The 22,421-nt window shown below is 42.8% G+C and overlaps 3 protein-coding genes across 4 annotated transcripts in view; 2 read left to right on the top strand and 1 right to left on the bottom strand.

Annotated features, from left to right (window-relative positions):
• nsmaf (neutral sphingomyelinase (N-SMase) activation associated factor) overlaps positions 1-22,421 on the top strand; it is a 61,812-nt gene that overhangs the window by 38,472 nt on the left and 919 nt on the right. The window contains exons 1-30 of one of the 2 annotated variants that reach the window (XM_072379079.1): positions 11,218-11,340; positions 13,080-13,166; positions 13,979-14,057; positions 14,349-14,410; positions 14,697-14,733; positions 14,937-14,987; positions 15,267-15,338; positions 15,510-15,557; positions 15,695-15,747; positions 15,847-15,976; positions 16,086-16,157; positions 16,255-16,363; positions 17,258-17,434; positions 17,564-17,643; positions 17,733-17,823; positions 17,965-18,028; positions 18,138-18,189; positions 18,341-18,461; positions 18,579-18,710; positions 18,789-18,831; positions 18,916-19,082; positions 19,184-19,295; positions 19,502-19,560; positions 19,859-19,926; positions 20,014-20,081; positions 20,156-20,279; positions 20,380-20,463; positions 20,567-20,717; positions 21,446-21,548; positions 21,760-21,869. In XM_072379079.1, coding sequence (XP_072235180.1) covers positions 11,303-11,340; positions 13,080-13,166; positions 13,979-14,057; positions 14,349-14,410; positions 14,697-14,733; positions 14,937-14,987; positions 15,267-15,338; positions 15,510-15,557; positions 15,695-15,747; positions 15,847-15,976; positions 16,086-16,157; positions 16,255-16,363; positions 17,258-17,434; positions 17,564-17,643; positions 17,733-17,823; positions 17,965-18,028; positions 18,138-18,189; positions 18,341-18,461; positions 18,579-18,710; positions 18,789-18,831; positions 18,916-19,082; positions 19,184-19,295; positions 19,502-19,560; positions 19,859-19,926; positions 20,014-20,081; positions 20,156-20,279; positions 20,380-20,463; positions 20,567-20,717; positions 21,446-21,548; positions 21,760-21,869 — 2,644 coding nt within the window. In that variant the 5' untranslated portion in view covers positions 11,218-11,302. Of the gene's footprint in view, positions 1-11,217; positions 11,341-13,079; positions 13,167-13,978; positions 14,058-14,348; positions 14,411-14,696; positions 14,734-14,936; positions 14,988-15,266; positions 15,339-15,509; positions 15,558-15,694; positions 15,748-15,846; positions 15,977-16,085; positions 16,158-16,254; positions 16,364-17,257; positions 17,435-17,563; positions 17,644-17,732; positions 17,824-17,964; positions 18,029-18,137; positions 18,190-18,340; positions 18,462-18,578; positions 18,711-18,788; positions 18,832-18,915; positions 19,083-19,183; positions 19,296-19,501; positions 19,561-19,858; positions 19,927-20,013; positions 20,082-20,155; positions 20,280-20,379; positions 20,464-20,566; positions 20,718-21,445; positions 21,549-21,759; positions 21,870-22,421 lie in introns of those variants that run through there. The other variant, XM_072379080.1, reaches the window with a different exon arrangement.
• rbbp8 (retinoblastoma binding protein 8) lies at positions 702-6,236 on the top strand. The gene is made up of 19 exons (XM_072378875.1): positions 702-737; positions 1,038-1,203; positions 1,285-1,327; positions 1,418-1,513; positions 1,900-1,991; positions 2,223-2,295; positions 2,619-2,800; positions 2,892-2,987; positions 3,266-3,339; positions 3,443-3,510; positions 3,616-3,832; positions 4,035-4,185; positions 4,276-4,364; positions 4,437-4,554; positions 5,245-5,403; positions 5,517-5,559; positions 5,652-5,739; positions 5,824-5,965; positions 6,100-6,236. The coding sequence occupies exons 2-19, from the start codon at positions 1,104-1,106 to the stop codon at positions 6,210-6,212; spliced, it is 1,944 nt and encodes a 647-aa protein (XP_072234976.1). The 5' UTR covers positions 702-737; positions 1,038-1,103; the 3' UTR covers positions 6,213-6,236.
• Positions 6,553-10,687, bottom strand: LOC140284801 (UDP-N-acetylglucosamine transporter TMEM241 homolog). The gene is made up of 15 exons (XM_072378795.1): positions 10,470-10,687; positions 9,834-9,880; positions 9,529-9,606; positions 9,362-9,443; positions 9,173-9,250; positions 9,003-9,028; positions 8,837-8,888; positions 8,697-8,745; positions 7,969-8,014; positions 7,831-7,866; positions 7,418-7,452; positions 7,265-7,334; positions 7,077-7,170; positions 6,924-6,988; positions 6,553-6,750 (listed from the first exon to the last, which is right to left on the bottom strand). The coding sequence occupies exons 1-15, from the start codon at positions 10,539-10,541 to the stop codon at positions 6,684-6,686; spliced, it is 897 nt and encodes a 298-aa protein (XP_072234896.1). The 5' UTR covers positions 10,542-10,687; the 3' UTR covers positions 6,553-6,683.

The raw sequence follows: 22,421 nt of genomic DNA, 5'->3' as shown, positions 1-22,421 counted from the left end.
AGACTGAAGAAAGATTGCACAAAATTAAGGTGAAAGTACTGGTTTGGTCCCTCATTTATATGTGAGACTTCATTAGATTATGAGGCATCAGTGTACCTGCTGTACCTGCTGGAGATGGAACTGTTTTAGATGTATATAGAGTTTCATCTCTTTAGACAAGATTAAAAAATCAATTAAAAAAAACTTCTTAAATTCCCAGATATCTGAGATGTGACCCTGCCAACACACAGCTTATGTCAGAAGAAACTAATTGATTAAATCTTTAATGATAAGCTGCTCTTTGAGATAGACGTGTGAATGCTAATGAGCAGTTACAGAAAATATAAAAATAAGTGGAAATACCCGAGCACCTTCAAACTGTCCGTAAATACACGGAGGCAGCGCTATAGAGTATATACTCTATAGCTCTGCACGGAGGTATATGTCTATACTCGGTTACTTTCCGCCACGGGATGGCGTCGAAGCTGTTCGTCCACAAGATTTCCGAGAAGAAGAAGACTTCCCAGCATGCACTTCAACGCGCGGACTTTCGATGGTTTGATGTTAGAGTATGAGAGAAAAGTATATTTATCTATTAGTTTAACGATTTATAAAAGTGTCATATTTGGACAGCTTCTAGCATTTACTGTAAGTATTTGTCTCGACCTCATGTCATTTATCTCACTCAGAGTTTGCTGCGTTGTCTCTTTGGCAGGACTTCATGTTATGGATATGAGAAAATAAACAGAGTTCAGGAGGTATTGAACCTTTCTCAATATTCGGAGAAACGGTGAAATATGTACAGCTTTGTACTGTAGAATATATTTAACTTGAAGTTAATAATTTATAAACGTTGAAACAGTGAAAAAGAGCATTTGGCTAATTAGCTTTGAGAGTTCCCGAACTCGTCTTTTACCCTAAAAGAGGGATTCTCGAGACAGTTGAGACATGTTAAATTGTTCGTGTTCGTTGGGTTCACACTAACATAATTTTAGTAGCTGGGCTGTTATAGAGTCCTAAGTGTTGAAAGTTGGTTGACAAAGGCGTTTTCTGTTCAGGGTGTGTTGGTTGTAGCTACAGTAGGGGGGCAGCTGCCTGTTGACAGTATTGGAGGTGAATGGAGGATGAGCAGCCCGGGAGACAGCAGTGGGTCAACCAAACCAGCTGATCCCTTTGAGGACTTATGGAGGCAACTTGGAGAGTGCCACCAAAATGCGCTAAAAGGTGACTGACCCGTGGTGTGTCACACAAACAATTTTTTTGCCTAGTTTACACTGTAAACACTACATTTCTTGCTCTTCCCAGACCTGGAGGCAAAAGTGAGCAAGTTAAAAAAGGACCGCTGTCTGTGAGTATATTAACTCAGTAAGCGGGGTTAATTGTTACATGCACGTAACACGTAATCTGTGTTAACTGAGATGAAGTTTGTCCATCACAGAGATGCTCAGAGGCTGGAGGTGTTTTACAATCGCAACCAACAGCTGAAGGAGCAGAACAAAACCCTGCAGGACACCATCAATCTTCTGGAAGAAAGGTAACATGTCCTCTTCACCTAGAGGGACACAAAATCGAACTGATCTACCGGTTGAAATTTCCAGCTTTGTAAAACATATCTCGGTAGGATCATATAGAAATGTTTTGCATCTTGCATTATGCTCTTCAGGCGTTCTTTTTTTCTTTTTTGACAGACATTGACTCCTGTTTCTACCCATTTGTTTTCTATTTTCAAAGCATAATACTTTGAGCTCTCTGCCCTGATTTTTATGGCCTGGAATCGCTCTCGTTTAACTGCAGATTTGTATTTTTAGACACCCTCTACTTGATCTGAAAAAATAAAGCCATTAATTACAAAATCAGCTTTTAGAGTGTTGACATATCGATGTGATGTGTGAAACAAACCGCAATGTTTCCTGCTTCCAGGCTCCGAGCAGGAGAGTGTGATCGATGCGCCATTTTAGAGGAGAACCTGAAAACCAATCGGGATCAGAATCTGCAACTTGTCGCCAAACTTAGTGAGTTTCCTCACGCAAAGAAGCGATTAAGCGGAGCTCACCACCCTCCTTGATATGAAATAAAGAGCAATGTCTGCTGGTTAAGCGCTAACTGTAAACTTTTAATGAGCCTCAGCTTTTACACCAGATTTAACATTTGAGCCTCACGGAGCTTTAAACTGTGTCCGTGCAGCCCCTGGTCCAGTAATGATGTTCAGTGGGACTGGTGTTGAAATGTCTTGTTTGTTCCAGAGAACGAGAGGAGCAGCCTGGAGGATGAAAACAAAAAACTACAAGCTGAGCTGCAAACGTTAAAAGCCTCTCCGTAAGCTCTTCAGTGTATCTACAGTGATGTTGTGTTCTTTTTCAACATGATGATATTTCTAATTAACTAAACATTAAGCAGTTTTTTTTTTGTGTAGATATAAGTCTTGCAGCCAGAACATCGCAGTGGTTTCACATCTAGTTCTATATTTAAAACCTGACCAGGATGTGCATTGCATGTTCACAGCCTGTGCTTTACAGGGGGAGCAGACGTGTGGCTCTACTTTTAGTGGCTGTTCAGTTTGTGGTGTTCTGCACAGGAATACACTCTTCCAGTTAAGTTTCAGTTCCCCGTCACACACTGCAGATGTTGTTTTGTATCAGTGCGGAGCCAAAGGACGCCTCGTCCCCGGAGTCGGAGGAGGGCGTCATCCCAGACTCGCCGCTCCTGGCGAGCTCGCTGCCTGTGGCGAACAAACTGAGGAAACGCAAACGCCCCGATAAAGTTAGGCATGTTCGTTATGCAGAGATGCCTCTGCCCTCGTCTAACAGCTCACTCTTCTACGGTCAGTCGTCGTCAAAGCTCCTTCCTCCTTCATCACGTTCCTGAAGGTGCAGGGTGTTCTAACATTCCTTTTTTTTCCTCTCTTTTTGAAGAGTTGCATAAAGATCCTCCTGAAGCCACAAAGAATCCCAGGAGAGTAGACATGCTTGTACCCAACACTTGTGAACTGGACGCATCCCAGATCTCAAGTATGACCTCATTCACTGTCCTTTTTCACCATTTCACGTAGAAACTGATCAATGGGAAACAAAACGCCAGCTCAAAACTCCTTATTAACATACTGTAATCCACCTGATGAAGTAGCTGCTCAGCCTGCTTGTCTGCCTTTTAGACTCAGGGGTTCAAGACATAACTGAGCTGTTTTAGTTCTGTGATGGCTGAACATGCTCAGTCGCCTCTGTAGCTTTGATACATCAAACAGTGACAGGTTTGATTGTTCGCTGAACACGTCTCTGTCTTGTCTCAGAGGATGAGAAAGACGACGGGGAGGAGGCGGTTGCAGAGACGTGTGCCCTTGAACTTCTTGAGCACCATCGCATGGTGGGTGCCCCGGGAGGGAATGTCACCACTGATGTGAACGCGTAAAGTTAGTTTGAAAAGGTTCAGCTCTGTTCCTCTTCTGCTTCGACTGTCCTCTCCTCAGAAAATAGAGTCGGCTCCGAATCAGAAAAGCGACTCGAGAAGTCCCTGGAAGCACGACGTTCGTTTAAAGTAAGAAAGACGACAGCTGACACACATTGAGATGACGTGTTGCAGAAAGGAGAAACACCGACCAAACAAACAATGCCTCAGCGGAGTTTGTTTTCCTGTTTTAAGGCCTTACTGCTCCTCCTCTTCATCCGCTCTGAAACACAGTCCAGACTCGACCACGGAGAGGTCCCCGTCTCTTCTCCCGCGCTACCAGCGATTTGTAGAAGGCAGCTCCATTTGCAAGGTGAAATGGACGAAGGGGGAAAGTAACCCAGAGGGGGTGGAGGCACAGAGGGAAGACAAACGCAATCAAGCTGAAGTGGTCAGCCACACCACCAACAAGGCAAGCGCACTGTTTTGAGTTTTTAAGCATCCATACGCATCACTTTGATCCATGCTTTCAGAACAAGTTTTAAAATAGGTTTTTAAATCCATTTCTACAGATATGTGTAAGAGTGACATGTAACCTGTTTTTAAAAAGAGAAACAAAGCAATGAACTTAAGACAAAGTAATGTTTTTGTGTGAATCCTTTAATGCTCGGCAGGTTCAGTCAGAACAGTCTGGGACTTCCAGCCAAAAGCCAAATGTTTGTTGTATAAGTCCTGCTTTCAAGAAGCCGCAGAATAAGCTTAAAGGAGGAAGAACTTCTCTGCAGGATCTGAACGCTTCACACGGCCAACCTGAAGCAAAACAAGGTGGTTTCTCCGCAGCATCAGTTATTTAATGTGAGGAGTTGAGTGTTTGACTTTAAAAAACAATGTGACCGGTTGAGTGTGCTTTCCCAGCTGAAGAGAAGCACGCCGTGGAGCCGATGTGGAGCATTGACCCTGCGCTCGCTCTGCCCATGTGTGACAGCGAGCCGAGGGAAGACGAGGTACAGTCGCGCGACCGTTTCTCGTTCACTCGGTGGGTGAGGTGTGAAACTTTGACGGTTTTTGTGTTCAAGGAAATGGAAGAACAACAGCGTTGTGGAGAGCTGACGGATACCGACCGCACATGGGTCAGTCACAGCATGCTTCAGCGTCCGCGAGGAAACAGTCAGGGCAGAAGAGACACAAAGTCCGGTGAGTTTAAGTCACGCTCCTTAAAGAAGACGCCCTCTGGGCACAAATTGCTCTCAATAACTCTTAAAGCACGCTATTATCTTATGTGACAGCGTATAGTGCCGATTCTAACAACTCACATTTGCACACGCAGTAAATGGAGCTCAGACTACCACACATCAGACTGATAGAAAAACACGTTTCCGTAGTGATACTGATCCCTGTTGTAGGCACAGTTTCCCCGCAAACTTCTGTGATGGGAATTGTGAGCGTAGTTGAAATGATCATATAGAATCCAACGTGAGCACAGTTGTGACTCATGAGGCAGTTAAAGTGTTTTCGATTCCAAAGGCATGTGATTTGATCATCCATCAAACTGACATTATTAAACTGAATCAGAACATGTTTGGAGCCAACTTTAAACACATTTTACTCGTGGAATAGATCTGTTATTGTTCCTCTTAGGTTGTCGAGACGACCTTACATCAGAGCCTGGTTTCCAGTTGTCTTAATGAGTGACAGCAGTCCATTTTGCTGTCTTTACGTTACTCTAAAGGAAAACCACGTCTCCTTTCTGGATTTGTCAGCACAGTCGACTGTACAACAGCTTCCTGTAAATCTGAATGATATTTTCAGACCTGGGCAACCTCAAACTCCAGCAAACTGGAAACCTTTTGTGAATAACTTGACCTTTTTTTTTCTCTTTTCGAGGACTGGGCGGGAAGGCAAACGACAGTCTGGACATGATGTTTGAAACGACGGCTTATGGGGAGTACAAGTCTTTTAACAGTTCGCACTTCGGGAGCCAGCCTTGTGAAGACGATGATGAAGACGAGAACGAAGAAGGGGAGAAAAAAGAAGACGACAGCGGTATGCTCGTAGATGGGAAGAACCAGCATGATTTGACCTGTATTTATAGTTAGATGTACGGATGTCGGCTCATGGATGTGTTGTTTTGTCCTTGTTCGTTCCAACCGACACAGAACAAGATTCTCAGGAAACCGCTGCACGTCAGAGTAAAGCTGGGTAAGAAACACGCCACGCGTCCACAGCTTCTTCTTTTAAGCTCTCGTTTGGGATTCACTGAGTGAACAGCACCGTTCCTCTTTGTGCGTCAGATGGCCGACCTTTGCACACGTGGCGGTAGTTCGCAAGAAAGACGAAAGAAGAAAGCTGAAGGGCACCACCTGCAAGGAATGTGAAGTTGTGAGTATTTTTGAGTTTGAGGCGGACGTGTTGCGTTTAGTTTTTTTACTCTGGTGCTGTTGAAATGATTGTGGTTTCCTGCAGTATTACGCTCACCTGCCAGAGGAGGAAAAACAGAAAAAGCTGTCTGCCTGTTCAAGGCACCGCTTTCGGTACATTCCTCCCAGCACGCCTGAAAACTTCTGGGAAGTCGGATTCCCATCGACGCAAACCTGCATCGAGAGAGGTAATCCTCCTGATTTAGTTGCACGTTATGGCAGATTTCAGCTCGTCCCTTCGGGTTTTTTGATACAACGTTGTGAACTGATGCATTTATTTTAGACGCACGGTAGAAGTCAGTTTCTTTGTCCTCTGTCCCAGGTTACATCAAGGAAGAGAAGAATCCTCAGGCACGTTTACGGAGACGGCAGCCACTCAACGCTTTCTTCTCCCCAAAGCCAAAACAGCAGCACACTGAAGACGCTTCTCCCTAATCGAAGACGCGTTTGAATCAACTCGCAAATATTCTTATTGCACAGCGGTAGGAATCCAGTGACCTTGTAAGGAATGCACAGTGGCTGAGGCCTGGTGTTCACTTGCCGCCTGGATGAACAGACCAGCTTCTGTGTGCTTTCAAAGGATTGTGTTTGAAAAACTAAAACACAAGACATGTATGTGCAATTTTCAACTTCCCAAGATCTTCCTGATCCCAAATATCCACGTTTTCCACGAAATTACGGTTGCATGGATGAACTGGGATCAGTCAAAAAAAGAACCTGGTACGATAAATCCAATTCTTTTTAGGTGAAATGCTGTAAAAAAAGAAAAAGGACGGTATGTACACAGTTTTATTTGGTTTGGGGATGATAGGAGCACAGAGATGAAACGAAAGCAACAATAAAAAAAGAAGTAAAAAATAATCTCTTTATGAAGGCTGGCTGTGAACTCATTTGGAATTTTTTTTGTCATCGCAGTTGAGAATCTCTGTCTGAATACACCAGCAGGGCCTCGCCAACATGACTGATGACCACGCTGCAATCGACAAAAACGATTTCAGAAAGATTCAGGCACAATCCTCGTTACGCTTTTTAAAGTGTTCCGAGACTTCTTAGCAGATAACACCTGGATCTTTTTTTTATATACACCTGGTGCCAAAAACAATCCACAAGATCAACAATGGGAAGAAAGTCGAGCCGAGTTCTTACCAATAAAGAGACGGAGCGTTGGTGTCCGTGTCGAAGACGAACGGGGAGAGGAACATGGCAGTAACCTGAGAGGAGAAAAAGTGTCCCACTGATAAAATCAGCCATCACTTTTGTCTGTGTCGGGTGTGATTTTGATAAAAATTTCATATTTACCTTAGACAAGAACATCCATACCCCAAAGTGCTCAAGAGACAACCCGCGTTTTAATTTAACCGTCGCCAACAGCAACAAAAAGCTCAGCAAAGCACTGAGGAGAAAAGACAAATGTGATCTGATCTGACACAACACTGTCTGTACTGGTTCTGCTTCTCCCGTCGGGCCGAGAAGACGGGTCGTCTCACCTGGCGCAGCAACCGCAGTGAAATGTGTGGGACTGAAGCGAGGGGAACTCCAGAGCACCTGTGAGGTCACCTGTGCAGGGACAGAGGGGTGCAGGGTGTAAACGTACGCGCCACGCCGCATAACCAACCAAAGCACGCGCTACATCAACCTACCTGTTGGGTGAGCAGCGAGGGCCAGCAGCAGCACACTTGGGTTAAGACAGTAAAAAGGTGTTATTAGATACCTGAAACCACGGCAGCTATTCCATTCACTCATGAAGCAAAAAGAAACGTGAATCGGACACATTTCAGAGGGGTGGCGGTATGGGTTATAGTGCTAAAACAGTCAAAAACCACCTCAAACCAGAGAGGATTTCTGTATTTTTTGTGCAATAGTGGAAAAAAAAGATTAAATCACTCGATCCAACAGTATTAAAATGATTTCCAGCAAGTAAAACTGTGTGGAAGTCTGAAAGCATCTTTATTTACGTCATGCTTAAGTTCAGGCTTTCCCAGTGGAGTTATTTTGGTGTAAGATTTTCACCGACGGCGCCGGTTTAAATCAAACCATTTAAATGTATTCTTACCTGAACAAGTAGTTCATACACTGCTGCTCAAAATCACTAGAACGAGATCACGCACACACACAAAAAAAATTCAGTTTATTAGTGAAAGATGAGATGTTGCCCGGGTTTTTAACCCATTTAAAATGCACTGAGACTAACCTTATGTTGTTGGAATTGTAGTGAACTTGAAACACCCTGTACGCACCTGGAAATGAAATGTTATTCACACAAAGTTCATTGCTGCAGTAAAGCACTAAAGCTCCATCTACTACATGTTTTATCGTAGTGAAAACACATTCTGATGCCTCCTGAAGGGGTGGACTGTGAAGCCAGATCAACTCAGGGAGGTTTTCCTTATCTGTGATGAACACACCAATCACCCGACATTAGCAGTAGGTTATAGAAAGGACTTGTTGGCAAATCGGGACAAGACATAAAAACCATATATAACCCATTCGGATTCACCAACTAATGCATGGTTCCCATGGTAACATGATGCACAACCAACATGTTGCTTTACAGTAACTGAGATGTGTTAGTTCAACACTGAGTTCTGTCCAAAGCAGCTAACAGGGGCCTTTGATTAGGACATTCCACAGGACAAATATCTTTGATTAAATACGATAAAGATGGAACTGAATCCACACTGAGCTCTGCTTAAATTTGGAGACTTAAAGAGGCCAGCATTTGATCGACAAATAATTGGGGCACACTGACCAACTTTTGAAAGAACGGACAAATTATTGATCAGGGGTATTTGCTAAACATCAGAACAGTGCCAGATGTCCGCGTTCAATGTCCTGCTTGGTGACAGCCTGAGTTTGATATCTGGTGTATCATCAGGACAAGAACGACCGTTCTCCGTCAATGTGTGTTCTTAGACTTACCAACACAGAACAGATGGCAGGCAGCCCACAGGTAACCACTGGAGTCAAACTGCAAAGTGGAAAAACGTGTAAAGTAACGAGGTCTGTGTGCACCGCCAATACAAAACCCACCATTACACTGTGTAACAGACTACTGTTACCTGTGGGTCATAGAGAGGAAGGTTGATGGCTGAGAGCAGCATGAGGCAGATACTGTAGGAGGAAGACGCACATTTATGAATTCGTTTGACTATAAAACAGCTGTGTAACTCCTGGTATTCACCCATCTCCTGCAACCTCTTGAGTACCTAAAATGCAGATAAATACCTGGTAAATCGAAGCCACGGTGTCCTCTGATGGAGAACAGAGAGGGAAAAAAAGGAAATATTATTGAGCAGTTAAAACTTCATGAAAAGTTAAGTAAGAGCTGGTGGCTCATCAACGTTGCAAAGCAGCAGTGGTCTTTATTTTCCGCCGGGGGTGGGTGCCGCCCTTACCTCTCTGTGGAGGATCTTAATGATGATGTAACTGACAACATGGGAGGAATTCTGAAGAGTGAAGAAAAAGGGAATGTCCTGCACAGACAGGAATGACGGGATGTAAAGCACGGGATGTACAGTTTGTGGTAGCCATCTTCAAAAAATAATTAGATCTAGAAACACCAACTACACTGCAAAGTCACTCACTATGCGTGATAAGGCCCTGGAGCCAGCGTATATGTTCCCCACAAAGAGGAATGAGCCCGGAAGCCAGGAGAGAGCAGCAGATCTGTAACGCATCAAGATGAAATAATCAAATAAAGGCGGATAAGCATAAATCCTTCAGTGTGTAGTAAGTAGACTCGTAAAGGTACCTGGTGATTCGGCTCATTTCCACCCATCCCAGTTGTCCAGACAGCAGAAGCAGGACCGCTCCAATGAGTGTCTGCCATCTGGAAAAAAAGTTTTTTTTTCTTCTCATGTTTGTGAAAGTAAACTGTAGGTTTTTGAATTGATCATTTTATCACCCATTTACAGGCTACATGTAAGAATTCCTTGTTCAAAAATGTCCCTTTTGGTTACATCATTTTTTTTATTCCTGTCCAGAACATTTGCACATTTAGATCAATTTAATCGACTTTTGAAATGCTCCATTAAGGGTTTGCTTTCAGCCACTTACCCTTGAAATAAGGTTGGATAGGTAAATTTTAACACAGACAGGACAAACTGCAAAAGAAGAAGGAAAAAAAGTTCTCGTCATTGCAACTTTGGTACTAAACACAACACAGTACCAAACCCCATTCATAATCCTTTCGATTTAGCATTTCTCTCTGTGCACAAGCCTTTCTCTGCTACAACAGAGCTTTGACTTTATGGTTCATTCTTGGCAGTGTTCACTCCTCCCTTCGGCTCACTGTGCATCCATTTTACAAGTTGCTCTTGTTTACTTTCTACAATTACTTATACCAATCCATGAGTTGAGACAGCTTTTGTTACGCTGCTTTGACGTTCATGTTCAGGGCTACAGCGGTCCGAAAAGGGCTTTAAATAGTTTTGAGTGAACGGTTAATGACGATTATGTGGGTTACTCGGCGATTTGCTCCAATTTTCAAGGAATAAGTCACGTTTGGTTTAAATTGAGACTCGCTCTCCTCGGCCAGTATACTGGAGGTAGTCATAAACCTAACCGGTTGCGACTAAAATAAAACTGTCTAAATATTTTAACAGGGCTTAGCTCACAACACCCTAAAACTTAATGATCTTCCTGATCATGACCTAAAACTTGATCTGCGTTGTCCGCTAAAAGACAACTCACCTTATTCGTGAAATACGAAACAACGAAAACGAAACTAAACGCGAGGCCAGTAACGTGTCTTCTCCACTGCATGATGACCTGCACTTATAATGCGGCAGGTACATGATTCCTAAAAGAATTGATACAAATTTAGATTAAATACAGCGTGCTTCATGACAGAAACACTTCAAGATCGGAAACTTCCCACACTGTCCCCTTGACGACACGTCAAGACGTTGGAGGACAAAGATCGTCGATGTCAGGGAAGATCATTCACTGGGCGGGCGTCAAGCTGCGGCGTCACTGTCACGCAGGTGATTTGGTTATTTTTCGACCGTTTCAGATATATTTTTAAGCAACCCCCCACCGCACCCCACTCTCAACAGATTATTCTAATTTTAAACCACTATATTTCCCTTTCAGTGTGTTTTTAAAAATATATAGCTACTTCCTTTCAATAAGTAAACCAATAAACAAACGCAATGATAATATAACTAAATTATCTAAAGCAGTAGATTTGAAGGATGGGTGCGGGAAATTAGAAGTAAAGATGAGTAATAAACTACAACATGGTCAAACAACTGAAGCTGTTTTTCGTTCATCCCTTTCAATACAGATACATGAAAAGGGAAACACACACTTGGCATGTTCTTCTCACGTTCCAGGAGAATTCGCACTGCAGTGATGCCACCCCGAAAAAGGGTCAGAGGAAAGCATCTCCACTTTATACTTTCCCCTGATGAAGTGTAATTTGTGCGAGAACCAGTCACGTGATAACAAGCAAGTTTCCGTGTTTACAGAGCTCGGACTCTGGCTGCTCGGTGTTGAGTTCCTGTGGAGGATGCTGAACAGTCATGGCATTTTTTAGAACGCAAGAGCGAACTAAAGAAAGGTTTGTGGTGCTCCGTCTTTTGTCAGCGTGTCGTTGGTTGTGTCGGGGAGGTCATTGTGCGGTAACAGGAGCGGGCCGTTTTTCCCTCACTGCGAACGAATATCATTTTCAGCGCCAGGCTGGGCTAATGAGAGCTTCACGGTCAGCTGTGAGATGCCCTCTGCTTATTGAAGTCATGAAGAGCGGCCTTGACTGTTCACGGTCTGTTGTTTAGTGTCAGCGAGAACGGACTGACACGCGGCAGCTATTTCACATCGGGGTAGTGAAAAATATCCCCAAATGACCTCTTGTTAGTTCAAAAGAGAAAAGCTGCAATTAAGAGCAAATTGTTTACTTCACGGGACGAATTTCTATCGTAGTGTTTGTTGTCGCGTGCCAGACCGTGTTGAGGCCACGGTGCAACACCCGTCAAAAGCACAAGAATGGAGAGAGTTACACACAATATGTTCTAATGTTATCACAAGTCTGATATCTTAAAGGCTTTCCTGACTCTTCATGCGTTCGGATATCGAACTGAGGAGCTGGATGTTCACAGCTTATTCGACAGGATGAATTTCTCTGCTCTGAGGAATGAAGGATGAGTAGCTTTTGTCCTGTGTGCCCACTGGCAGGTCACCTGTCGTCCAGTGATGTTATTAGCGTTGCGTAACCCACGCTGAAGCAGTTAGATGAGGCTGTAACAATAGAAAAACACCCAGTGGAAGCTCATCCGTTGATGTGACACCGCAGGATACTAATTGTAAAGGCCTAACAATCCAAAATTTTCTCAACAGATACCTCTTTGCGATTCCTCTGTGCTCTTGGACTCGCTTTGAATCCCCACAGGAGCCATAACTTCTATAAAACCTCTCACTCTTTAACTACATTTACAGAGAACCTACAGAAGGTTTGGTGTGTTCTCTGTGGAAGTCTGCGGGGTTTGCCTGTAATCGGTTGTGGGTTTTTTCATGCTTTTGCTGCTGTAAAACATGAGCCAGAATGTGTGAAGTGGTAAAACCAGTGTTCATCAGAAAGTGCGTCGCCACCGGTTTCCTCCTAAATTTGTCAGTAGTTACTATCTGCTCGCAGCTTTCTTTGAAGTTGCTTTTTTTTCATGTTCTGTAAGGCGAAGCGGAGGTCACAGTTTCTAACCCTGCAGTGAGGTTAACACAGCTGTGGAGTACTGAGCTCTGTGTCTTTGCAGGCCAAACATTTCCCACTTTCGAAGGCTGCATCTCCCCTATTCTGGCTTTAATCTCAGTTTTTCCACGTTATCAGTCAGATTTTCTTATCTTTTGCTGGTATCTTATGCCAATAAAATTCAACTAGAATTAGATGGTGTCTTGAGTAACACAATAAACCGTCACCGCAGTACATCTTATGAGTAGAAAGCCAAACAGTCCTGCCAATACTTGAGAAAGCACACTTTATGTTCCCTGTGGCCTGGATCCAATGAGGGAAAGGGCTTGTTCAGTGTAAACCACCTTAGAAATCTTTGGAAATGTTAGTAATTCAAGTGAATCAACTACAGGCAAAAGGAAGTTTGAAATGTTTGCAATGTTGAACCGTCACATTTAGGAAGAGTTTGTCTCACCTAACTAAATGAATTAAAACGTTTTTTTTCCCCCCACATGATCTCTGTTTAAAGAATATTGTTTCCAACTCCCTCTTCTCTGCAGAACTTTCAGCCCTCATTATTAACGCCTATGCTTGTCCTATTTCAACGTTTCTAACGTCGCTGTTTTGTTTGTCCTCCTCAGGTTTTCTCTCTTGTTGCTGGATTTGGAGGAATACTTCTTTGAGCAGCACACCGCATACCATGTGACAAGCAGGTCCAAAAAGGAGAGGTCGGTCAAATGTTTTAACAGCTTTTTTGTCCATTTTCATTAAATGATTTGTTCAAATTCATTAAATTGTAAGGTAATGAATTAACTTTGTTTTCTTTCAAATGTTGGAAGATTTGTCTATCACACAGAACTAAGGGTATTTGCCATAGATTGTAAGAAATGTGTTCAGTCATCGTCTCGATCCTTTTATGAAGGCTCGGTCAAACTCAAAAAGATGATCAGACATTTTAGTTTTCGTTTACCGTCACAAACATTGTGCATTTCCACTGATGATCACTTTGTCTCTTGTGGAAAGGAGAGTAAATGGTTAAATACAAATAAATGTTACAAAAAAAAAAAGCTCAGAGGTTTTATTTGTGAATTTTAATCTACAGAAAATGTATTTTTGTACAGAAAACACAGTATTTACCAACAGAATCCACTGTGACCCCAGTAAATAACTTTTATGAACATTTGGCAACTTAGATTTGGACAAAGCATCAGTCCAGAAATCTGTTAAATATCTTTATATCCCAAAACTAAGAGCATTTATTGCACAAGGTAAATTTGTAAAAGCTGACCTGAGAGTGACTTTTATTTAGCATAAAAGCTCCAACGAGGATGCTATCAATTAAAGTTTTTTTCTGTTTTTGCTAACTTTTCAAAAACAACTGTTAACATCCGTTTCCTTCTGATCTTAGTGTTTTGCAGTTTACTTTTGCTTTTATTTCAGCATGTTTATTTGATCATAATTTATAGTATCTGTGTTGTATTGAGCTAAAGGCTAATGGTTAGCAGCGCTAACATGCTAATTCTAGCTGCTCTTCTTCCAGAAAAATCAGGGGTTCCTTCAAGGTTTGTTCCAGGTCTATCATATTTGACCCAGAGGATATTACAGAGCCAATTATTAAGGTTTGTTTTGATAATGTTTATATATTTTTTTGTCTCTTTTCATTCACAAATGTATAAAGATGATAAACTTGAGGATAAATACCACCCATAAGTATATTATATTAAAACCTTCACACTGGAATCATGTCGGCCATCTTATGTTGGGATCTTTGAAACTTTTAAAGAGCAACATTACATTCACAGGCTGGGCAAAAAACAGAAGAAAGCCTAACATACGATGTTGTTTGAGCCCCGTTTTGGAAGGACTTATTTCTTTTGGCTGACAGTATTCTTTCTTTTCCCTTCGTATAGATCCCTCTGCGAGACTGTAAGAAGATCGAGTGTGTGGAGAAAGAAAACAACCCTTTCAGCGAGTGAGCACAGTTCCATCTCTACACACCAAACCTGTTTCATTAGTTTGTCAAACTGGTTAGGTTTCCCTAACTGAAAATGACATGTTGTGCAACTACACTTGGAAACCAAGTCTGACACCAGCATCCTCAAGTTATTGGGTTGATGTTTTGCACCGTTTTTGTTTTTATGGTGACGTACACAGTAAAAAGGACGGTTTTGGTTATTTTATATTATTAAACAGAATCTTAAAATGCCAAAAAGATTCCCACCATCTCACTTGTGTTTTCTATTCTTCCTTTCTCACAGGCCGAAGCCACCGATTCTGTCTATTTCATGTCAACAGGTGAGGTGTGAATTTTGTTTGATGAATTAACAGTAAGGGTGTCCCCAGTCCTCACGGCTCGTTTAACTGTAATAAATGCTCAAAAGTTAGTGGTTCTTGCTTGTCTTGGCCCAGATTTGTCACCTGCAGTTGCTGCAGGGTACAGTTTGTTTCGACTGGCTCCCAAAGTAAAAGCACAACTTCCCTTTCACTTTGCGTTTCAGGTTATTTTCATCAAAGAAAGCAACATCATAGCACCTTACCGAAATGAGAGGGTGAGTCAGCTGGAATTCAGCTTTGGCTTTCCACTCAAACTTGTTTGTTTGTCCTGGGATGATTCATTCTAACAGTGGGAGCCGTGGTCTGAGCTGATCATTAATAGAGAACATTTTAGGTGATCAAATGGCTAAACCCTGGAATAAAGGCTTGACTTGGCTCTTTAACATTTTTGTCTGTAATGTTCTAGTTTTAACCTTACACGCGCAGCTTGTTCCTTTCTTTTAAACGAGCCCTTTTATGTTCTTGAATAAACTTTCATCTCATCACTTTGGTAGGGAACACACAAAGTGACGATTCAGCTGGAAATTTGGAATAAAACTGAAGATGTTGTTCAGACATTATTGCAGGTAAGTGGTTATATCCTGAAGAATGCTAATGCTACGTTAACAGCAGGTTGTACTTTCTGTGTTTCACTAACGATTCAAGTTGTTCAATGATACGTTTGCCGTATTTGTTTTAGTCCTCTGAATGTGTGTTTGTGTCATTTTTCTCCCTTTTCAATTTGTAAAATTTGGTAGCTCCACAGAGCTTCCTGTCTGGAAAAGCTTGGGGACCAGACTGCAATGGTAAGTTTCAGTCTGCGAAGCCTCTGAAATGCTAAAGCAATGAAAAAGAGCATAAATGAGCAACTCTGCAGCCTGTATTTATATATATATGTATTTTTAACCTATTATTTTGAATATTTCTGCTTGTGAATATCAAGATCGCTGCTAATCTGCAGTCACGGCTGGCGAGGTCATCATTTGACAAGAACTGGTATGTACAGTACATGTGAATCCGAATCTATTATTTTGGTTTGATTTTTAATCAACTAAGCAGTGTTGTGTTGGACTATGATGGTAATCTGCTGCAAAGCTTTCAGAGTGTTGCAGAGAGGCCACACATGGAGTGTGCAGTGGAGATGGTCATGCCTCTGGTGTCCAATCCAGGCCACGTTTGCATAACCGATGAAAACCTCTACTTCCAGCCTCTCAATGGATATCCGGTGAGCTGATAAAGTTGCCACTCAGATGAGGTGGTTGGTAGTAATGTGATACCTGGAGTGCCTTCAGCTTTTCTCAGCTGAACAACGGTAACCTCACGTCTCATTTCAGGAGCATGTGATTCAAATCAAACTGCACCAGATCAGGAGAATCTACAAAAGACGGCATGGACTCAGACCGCTGGTGAGTGATATCAGTGGCTGAACATGGATTACATGACTTCTAACATTAACTGTCACTGGGGCGATTCCTCGGGTGCTCACATTTTGTCCTCGCTCAGGGTCTGGAGGTGTTCTGTACTGAGAACGACTTCTGCTCGGACATCTACCTGAAGTTTTACAACACCGCTGACAGAGATGAAATTTACTACTACATCGCCACTTTCCTGGGTGAGAACACTCAAATTCTTAATCCCAAAGAGCCTAAAGATCAGGGGCTGTGTTCCCTAAAAGTTCTAAGAATTGTTCCGTGAGCTCCTAACTTAAGAACTTCTAGTAAGAAGTCTCAGCTTCACGTGAACTGTTGGCAGTATTTTGAAGATTGGTTGTTCAGGAAAGAAAAATCCATTTTATTTGCTGTTTTTTGTCTACATTTGGTTTGCCGTGCTGTTAATTTAGTAGTTTATGTATTTGATGTGAACAAACACTGAAAATGCTGCAGCGTTTGTGTGACCAGGCTGCTTTTAGACGGTTGGAACTGAATCAAACCATCACCCTGGCGTAGTTGCATTTTTCCAGGTTGCAAAATATCTTAATTTAGTGAGTAATGTAATTTCTGGCATTTTAGCATGTTTGCGCTGGGCAGCAGATTAAAGCACATCTGATAACATCAGCCGCACACAAATGCTGTCAGCCTCTGTGTTTGTGATGCAAAGCTCAGAACTACATCAGATCTTCTCTAATTAACTGAAATTTTTGAGCACTTATTTCTTTTTTATTTTCTTTTTATATATTTTTTGCTTTATTGATGTTTTTGAATCTATTTTGCTGCTATCTGCAAATAATTGAGTGTGGTCGTTGGGTTACATTTTTCCTTAATTTCTTGCTTGTGTCCTTGCACTTGGTTCATGAAGCACAGAGGTGCATTTTTCTGGAAAAAGTGACATGAATAAAGCTTGATTGATTGATTGTATTAACTGATACAATTTCATCACGAGGAGCAGCTGTGAGAGGAAACAAAAATGTACCTTTTCTAAAGAAAGACTGGTGTCTGTTAACGTCTGTATGCAGACATCCTGAAATATAGGAATTCTAAACTACTTGTTTTTGTTTGTTTGGGTTCAGAAAATCACATGACCGAACACACGGCAGAGAGTTACATGTTGCAGTGGCAGCGAGGCCATCTCAGTAACTACCAGTATCTGCTCCACCTCAACAACCTGGCTGACCGCAGCTGCAACGACCTCTCGCAGTACCCCGTCTTCCCCTGGGTCATCGCAGACTATAATAGTGCACAATTAGGTGGGGAAAGTGCTTTGTCTGGCAGTTACGGTTAAAAATGAGCGGTAAAGGTCTGAGTCTCGCTGCAGGATCCTTGCTGGAAGTTTTCCTCAGTAGTTCATATTCAGCACTTTTCATTTTGTTTTTCAGACTTGACAAATGCTGACTCGTTCAGAGACCTGAACAAACCTGTGGGGGCCCTGAATAAAGAGCGGCTGGACAGACTGCTGGTGAGCGGATGAGTGTTGAATGTTGTTTCCGGGCTGTTAGTGTCTCTAAGAAGCTTCTCAGTATCCACAGAGTTGTTCTGTTCACACAGGCTCGATACAGAGACATGCCTGAGCCTCGCTTCCTGTTCGGAAGTCACTACTCGTCTCCAGGCTACGTCCTTTTTTACCTGGTGAGAGTCGGTATGTCACATTCCTTTCATTTTAGATGTTATACTTGCACATTACGGAAAGTGAAAACGTAATCTTGCATTTCTACTTATTAATTCTGATTTGACTGTCGATTGTAGGCGAGCATAATTGAAGTTGTCCTCTTCCCTTCAGCTCCAGAGCATATGTTGTGTCTCCAGAATGGCAGATATGACCATGCAGATCGTATGTTTAACAGGTAAAATTTTTCATCTTATCAAAGTGCAAAAGAACCCTTCAATGGCCAAGATTATTGACTTGTAATCTGTACGTTTTGGTATTTACGGCCACGTTCTCATTTCTTACAGCATCGGTGAAACATGGAAAAACTGCCTGGAGGGGGCAACGGACTTCAAAGAGGTGAAAATGTTTGTTTCCTGCACTTTTCCATCAGCTCCACTGTAGTGGGCAGATCCAGCAAAGATTTGGCTTGATGAGTTTGTAGAGAACCTGCAGACTTCTTAGTTTTTCTATAACAAAGTTTTCCTCACGCGTCTCTCTGCTACTGCAGCTGATTCCAGAGTTTTATGGGAATGACTCCAGCTTCCTGGAAAACAGACTGAATCTCGATTTGGGCAGAAGGCAGATTGGACGATTAGTTGGTGATGTTGTTCTCCCACCCTGGGCCTCAGGTAGGTTTCTCTCTCGAGCATCCTTTCCTCTGCCTTGTGTCATATTTGCAGTTGTGCAGAGAAGAAGTATAAATAGTTCCTTTTGCCAATAAGCTCTTGTCTTTGCCACTGCCCAAGATGCCAGCGATTTTCTTCAAAAGCACAAGGCGGCACTGGAGAGTCAGTATGTGTCAGAGCACCTTCATGAATGGATTGACCTGGTGTTTGGCTTCAAACAGCGAGGCAGTGAGGCTGTGGCAGCTCATAATGGTAAAACAGACGCCATCAAATTTCAACAACGAACGCACAGAGTGCACAGCAACTAATATTTCTCTGTCTGTCTTTCAGTGTTTCACCCGCTGACCTACGAAGGGGGCATCGACTGTGACAGGTGAACAAGAAGGTCCATGAAGAATTGCTTTGTGAATATTTCCCTTGCGTCATGACTAACTTTCCCCTCCTTCTCACCGGGAAGCATCGAGGACACCGATCAGAGAATCGCCATGCTGACGCAGATCCTGGAGTTCGGCCAAACACCCAAACAGCTGTTCACCAGCCCTCACCCTCAGAGGATCACACCGAGGTTCCAGAACATCACACGAAGCCCCAGCATCAACTCTCCTGTCAGTGAGCTGTCTCCAGGTAAGGCCCCATGAGCCGTCGAACACATAAGCTGGGTATCCTTTTTTTACGTGCAGTAAGTCTGGATATTGCCTCACGGATGAACCCTGTGTTGTCCACAGCTTCTCAGAGTGAGGACTCGTCATTTGAAGACCTGACTGAGGAGAGCAGGAAACTGGCCTGGACAAACATGGGAAATCTGACGTTCATCTCCAGCCACAAGATCCATAAGGAGTGAGTCAGGGGTCGTCCACTTGGCCAACAATGAAGCTCAAATGTATCGCAGTGTCACATGCATTGTGCCACAAAAATGAAAGCTGTGGTTCAAATAGGAAGATTTCATCAAGCAGCTTTGCACTTGTGTGGAGTTGTGAACATTGGCTTCCTTTTTTCAGGATATTTGTGCATGTTTTAACTCATTTTTCCTGTTTAATGTGTAGCGCTGTGACAGGCATTGCTGTAACTCGAGACGGAGCTTCTATTTTCTCTACGTCCCAAGGTGAGACGGAGCATCTAAACCCAGACCGCTGCAAACATCTATTGTAGCAAAACACTCCATGAGTCTGAAAAGGAGTTCTGTGCAGAACAATGTTTGTAAAATGTACATTAGTAAAAAGCTGTGGCATGAATGAATCCGATTTCTACGGTTTCAGAATGGTTGGAATGCTGCAGCTGATTATCTTATTAATTGTATCAGTGGAACAGGAGAGCAAAATGCAGGTTAAATTGAATAAATGTCAACTTTAGTTTAGGTTGGAATGTTGAGTAAAACTCAACTGTATCATTCTTTATTCCAGACTCGACACTTAAGATGTTTTCCAGAGAGCTGAAGGACTTCCAGAGAAGCATGTCCTTCTCTAACATGGTACACGGCTGTTTTTCCTCCCCTCCGTATCCCTTCTGGTCTTCCTCTCCAGCTCTCTGATCAGTACACCTGTTGACTGTTTTTCAGGCATTATCCTCGTGCTTGATGCTGTCAGATGGTAAAACTGTGGTGTGTTCTTCGTGGGACAACAATGTGTAAGCTTATTTAAACTGCATGGGCACATTTTCTGGTGATCTCCCTCCCTGACCTGTGCTTTTCTCCCTGCCAGATACTTCTACTCCATCCCATACGGCCGGCGGCAGGACACCCTGATGGGCCACGATGATGCCGTCAGTGAGATGTGTTGGTTTGATGACCGACTCTACACAGCGTCCTGGGATTCCACCGTTAAGGTAAAGATACGTTAAACCTCAGCGTTTATTTTTTAAATTTTTTAAAATTTAGTTTTATGATCGTCTTTACAGCTGGTAGAATGTGTCGTTTATTCCACAGGTCTGGCAGTGTGCTGCTAACAGCTCATCCAGTCACAAGAGATCCCAGTTTCATTTGCTGGCTGAGTTGGAGCATGATGCTGGTGTGAGTTAAGATGCTGAAACAGATGAGAAAAAACAAGACAACAGCAAATCCCCATGTTTGTCTGACATCAGATTGTTTTCCCTCTGTAATATCTCGTGTTAAGGTGAACACTGTCGGTCTGAATCCAGCTGGAACTCTCCTGGTGTCTGGCTGTAAAGATGGGACAGTCACCATCTGGGACACCAGCAGCTACGGGACCCTTCAGCAAGTTCACTGCCACTTTGGCGCCGTTCACTACTTGTCCTTCAGTCCTGGTATGTGTCAAAGCAGCAACCAAGACATTTTTATGCTCTAGTGAAATGATGGTTAGGTTGGAATAAAACTTTATGTGAAAATGGTCCCATCACAAACTTTAATTTGACTATAATTAAGACTATAATTAAATGCTTTAGAAACTAAAATGACGCCTTGCAAGCTTAGTTCAGAACATAATATTTGACATTGCCTTTGTCTTTATCTCCGTCGTTGTTTTGCTCCTACAGAGCTCATAAAACACTGAGGTTGGCAGCTGTTTTCTCTTCTCTGAGTCATGAGCTATCCAAAGAAGTCTTAATGTACTGGCAACAAACCTCATTGCTTCACCTTATTCTGCTAAGAACCATAAAAAAATGACTTTATTGTGGTCGTCTTTAATTCCAACTGGCATCAGTTGGAACACAAACACCCAGCTGCACACACTGGTTTTTACTGAGGGTGCTTCAGTTTAACTGAAACACTGGTTTAACCAACCATAAAGTCTCAGATGGAAGCTGTAGAAATACCAGGAACAATTCATGAAAAAGAGAAAACTTGATTAACTTTAACAGTCTGCATGACACCTGCAGCTCACTCTGCGTGGGGCTGAGAAATAACATCATCATGAAAATAATTAGCAGGTTTAAAGGTGAAGAATCCGAGCAGCCGAGGGTGTAAAGAGGGAATTCACAGGTTGTCGAGAATTGCTGCAAAGCTCGAGCGCTGTGTGTGATGTGTGTGTCCTCAGATAGCCGGCACATTCTCAGCGTCGGTGCAGACTCCTGTATGAAGGTAACAGATGTTCAGACGGGAATGGTGATCTCATCAGTGAAGGCTGAGGAGGAGCAGAGGTAACGTTTGAAACCTATGCGTCTAATAAGTGCTACTGAAATGGTGTTCTTGTCTTTCCAATGCGATACATTGAGAGCTTTTATTAGATCTGGCAGTAAGAGAATCCTGACCTGCTGAGGTTGAGTTGTGTCGCATTGTTACCCTCAATGACTCCAAAACCTTTTAACTTGACCGGTTTGGAACGATTTAGCAGCAGTTTTGTGTGTGCAGGTGTTTCCGCTGGGACGGGAACTTCGTGCTGAGTGGAGGACAGTCTGGTGACCTCTTCCTGTGGGACCTGCTCAGCAACACGGTCACCAAGAGGATCCCTGCTCACTCAGGTAGGTCTCACCCCCCCATTTGAGAACATTTGAGTTTTTGTTTTTGCTTGAAAAAAAAAAAAAGAAAAAAGAAAAGAAGTATAGTAAACATCTAGGCTTAGCTTAAGATGTAGATTCAGTGTTTGCATATAGTTGTGATTTCACCATGATGGAAAACATATAAAAATGACCTCAACATCTTGGACTTACACTTCGGACCTCGGTTTAGGAGAACCTACTGTGCTACACAGCCACTTAACGGCAGACAGCCTGTCTGGAGCATGGAACTGCATCACTGCATCAGAGCATTGACAATCTTCTCAGGAGGGGAGGTTCACTGCGATGCCCAGAGAAAACCGTAGTGTTGCGTCTCAGACTCTACAGGCCTCAGCTAGCATGTCGCAAGACCAAAGTGGAAATGTTTGGTCATAATGCACCACGTTTAGTTTAGTTTAACCCAAACACAACATGTCAGAATAAAACGCATCATACCAACTATCAAGCGTGGTGATGGAGAGGTGACGTTTTGCTGATCCCCCTAGATTCGTTGATCCTTCTAGAGTTAAATGTGAA

This window comes from Leuresthes tenuis, unplaced genomic scaffold, assembly GCF_036924035.1.
Source record: "Leuresthes tenuis unplaced genomic scaffold, fLeuTen1.0.hap1 SCAF_24, whole genome shotgun sequence".
NCBI classification, from domain to species: Eukaryota; Metazoa; Chordata; class Actinopteri; order Atheriniformes; family Atherinopsidae; genus Leuresthes; species Leuresthes tenuis.
The sequence above is the reverse complement of the archived record's forward strand: the minus strand, read 5'-3'. Positions and strand labels throughout refer to the sequence as shown.

Bases quoted from the DNA above. Each gene is read 5' to 3' on its own strand.
- rbbp8 (XM_072378875.1), top strand. From the start codon at position 1,104: ATGAGCAGCCCGGGAGACAGCAGTGGGTCAACCAAACCAGCTGATCCC. The intron at 4,186-4,275 runs GTGGTTTCTCCG...GTGCTTTCCCAG, and splicing joins CCAACCTGAAGCAAAACAAG to CTGAAGAGAAGCACGCCGTG. The intron at 5,560-5,651 runs GTAAGAAACACG...TTTGTGCGTCAG, and splicing joins GCACGTCAGAGTAAAGCTGG to ATGGCCGACCTTTGCACACG.
- LOC140284801 (XM_072378795.1), bottom strand. From the start codon at position 10,541: ATGCAGTGGAGAAGACACGTTACTGGCCTCGCGTTTAGTTTCGTTTTC. The intron at 9,607-9,833 runs GTAAGTGGCTGA...CTTTTTTTCCAG, and splicing joins TATCCAACCTTATTTCAAGG to ATGGCAGACACTCATTGGAG. The intron at 7,171-7,264 runs GTGAGACGACCC...TTTTCTCCTCAG, and splicing joins CACTGCGGTTGCTGCGCCAG to TGCTTTGCTGAGCTTTTTGT.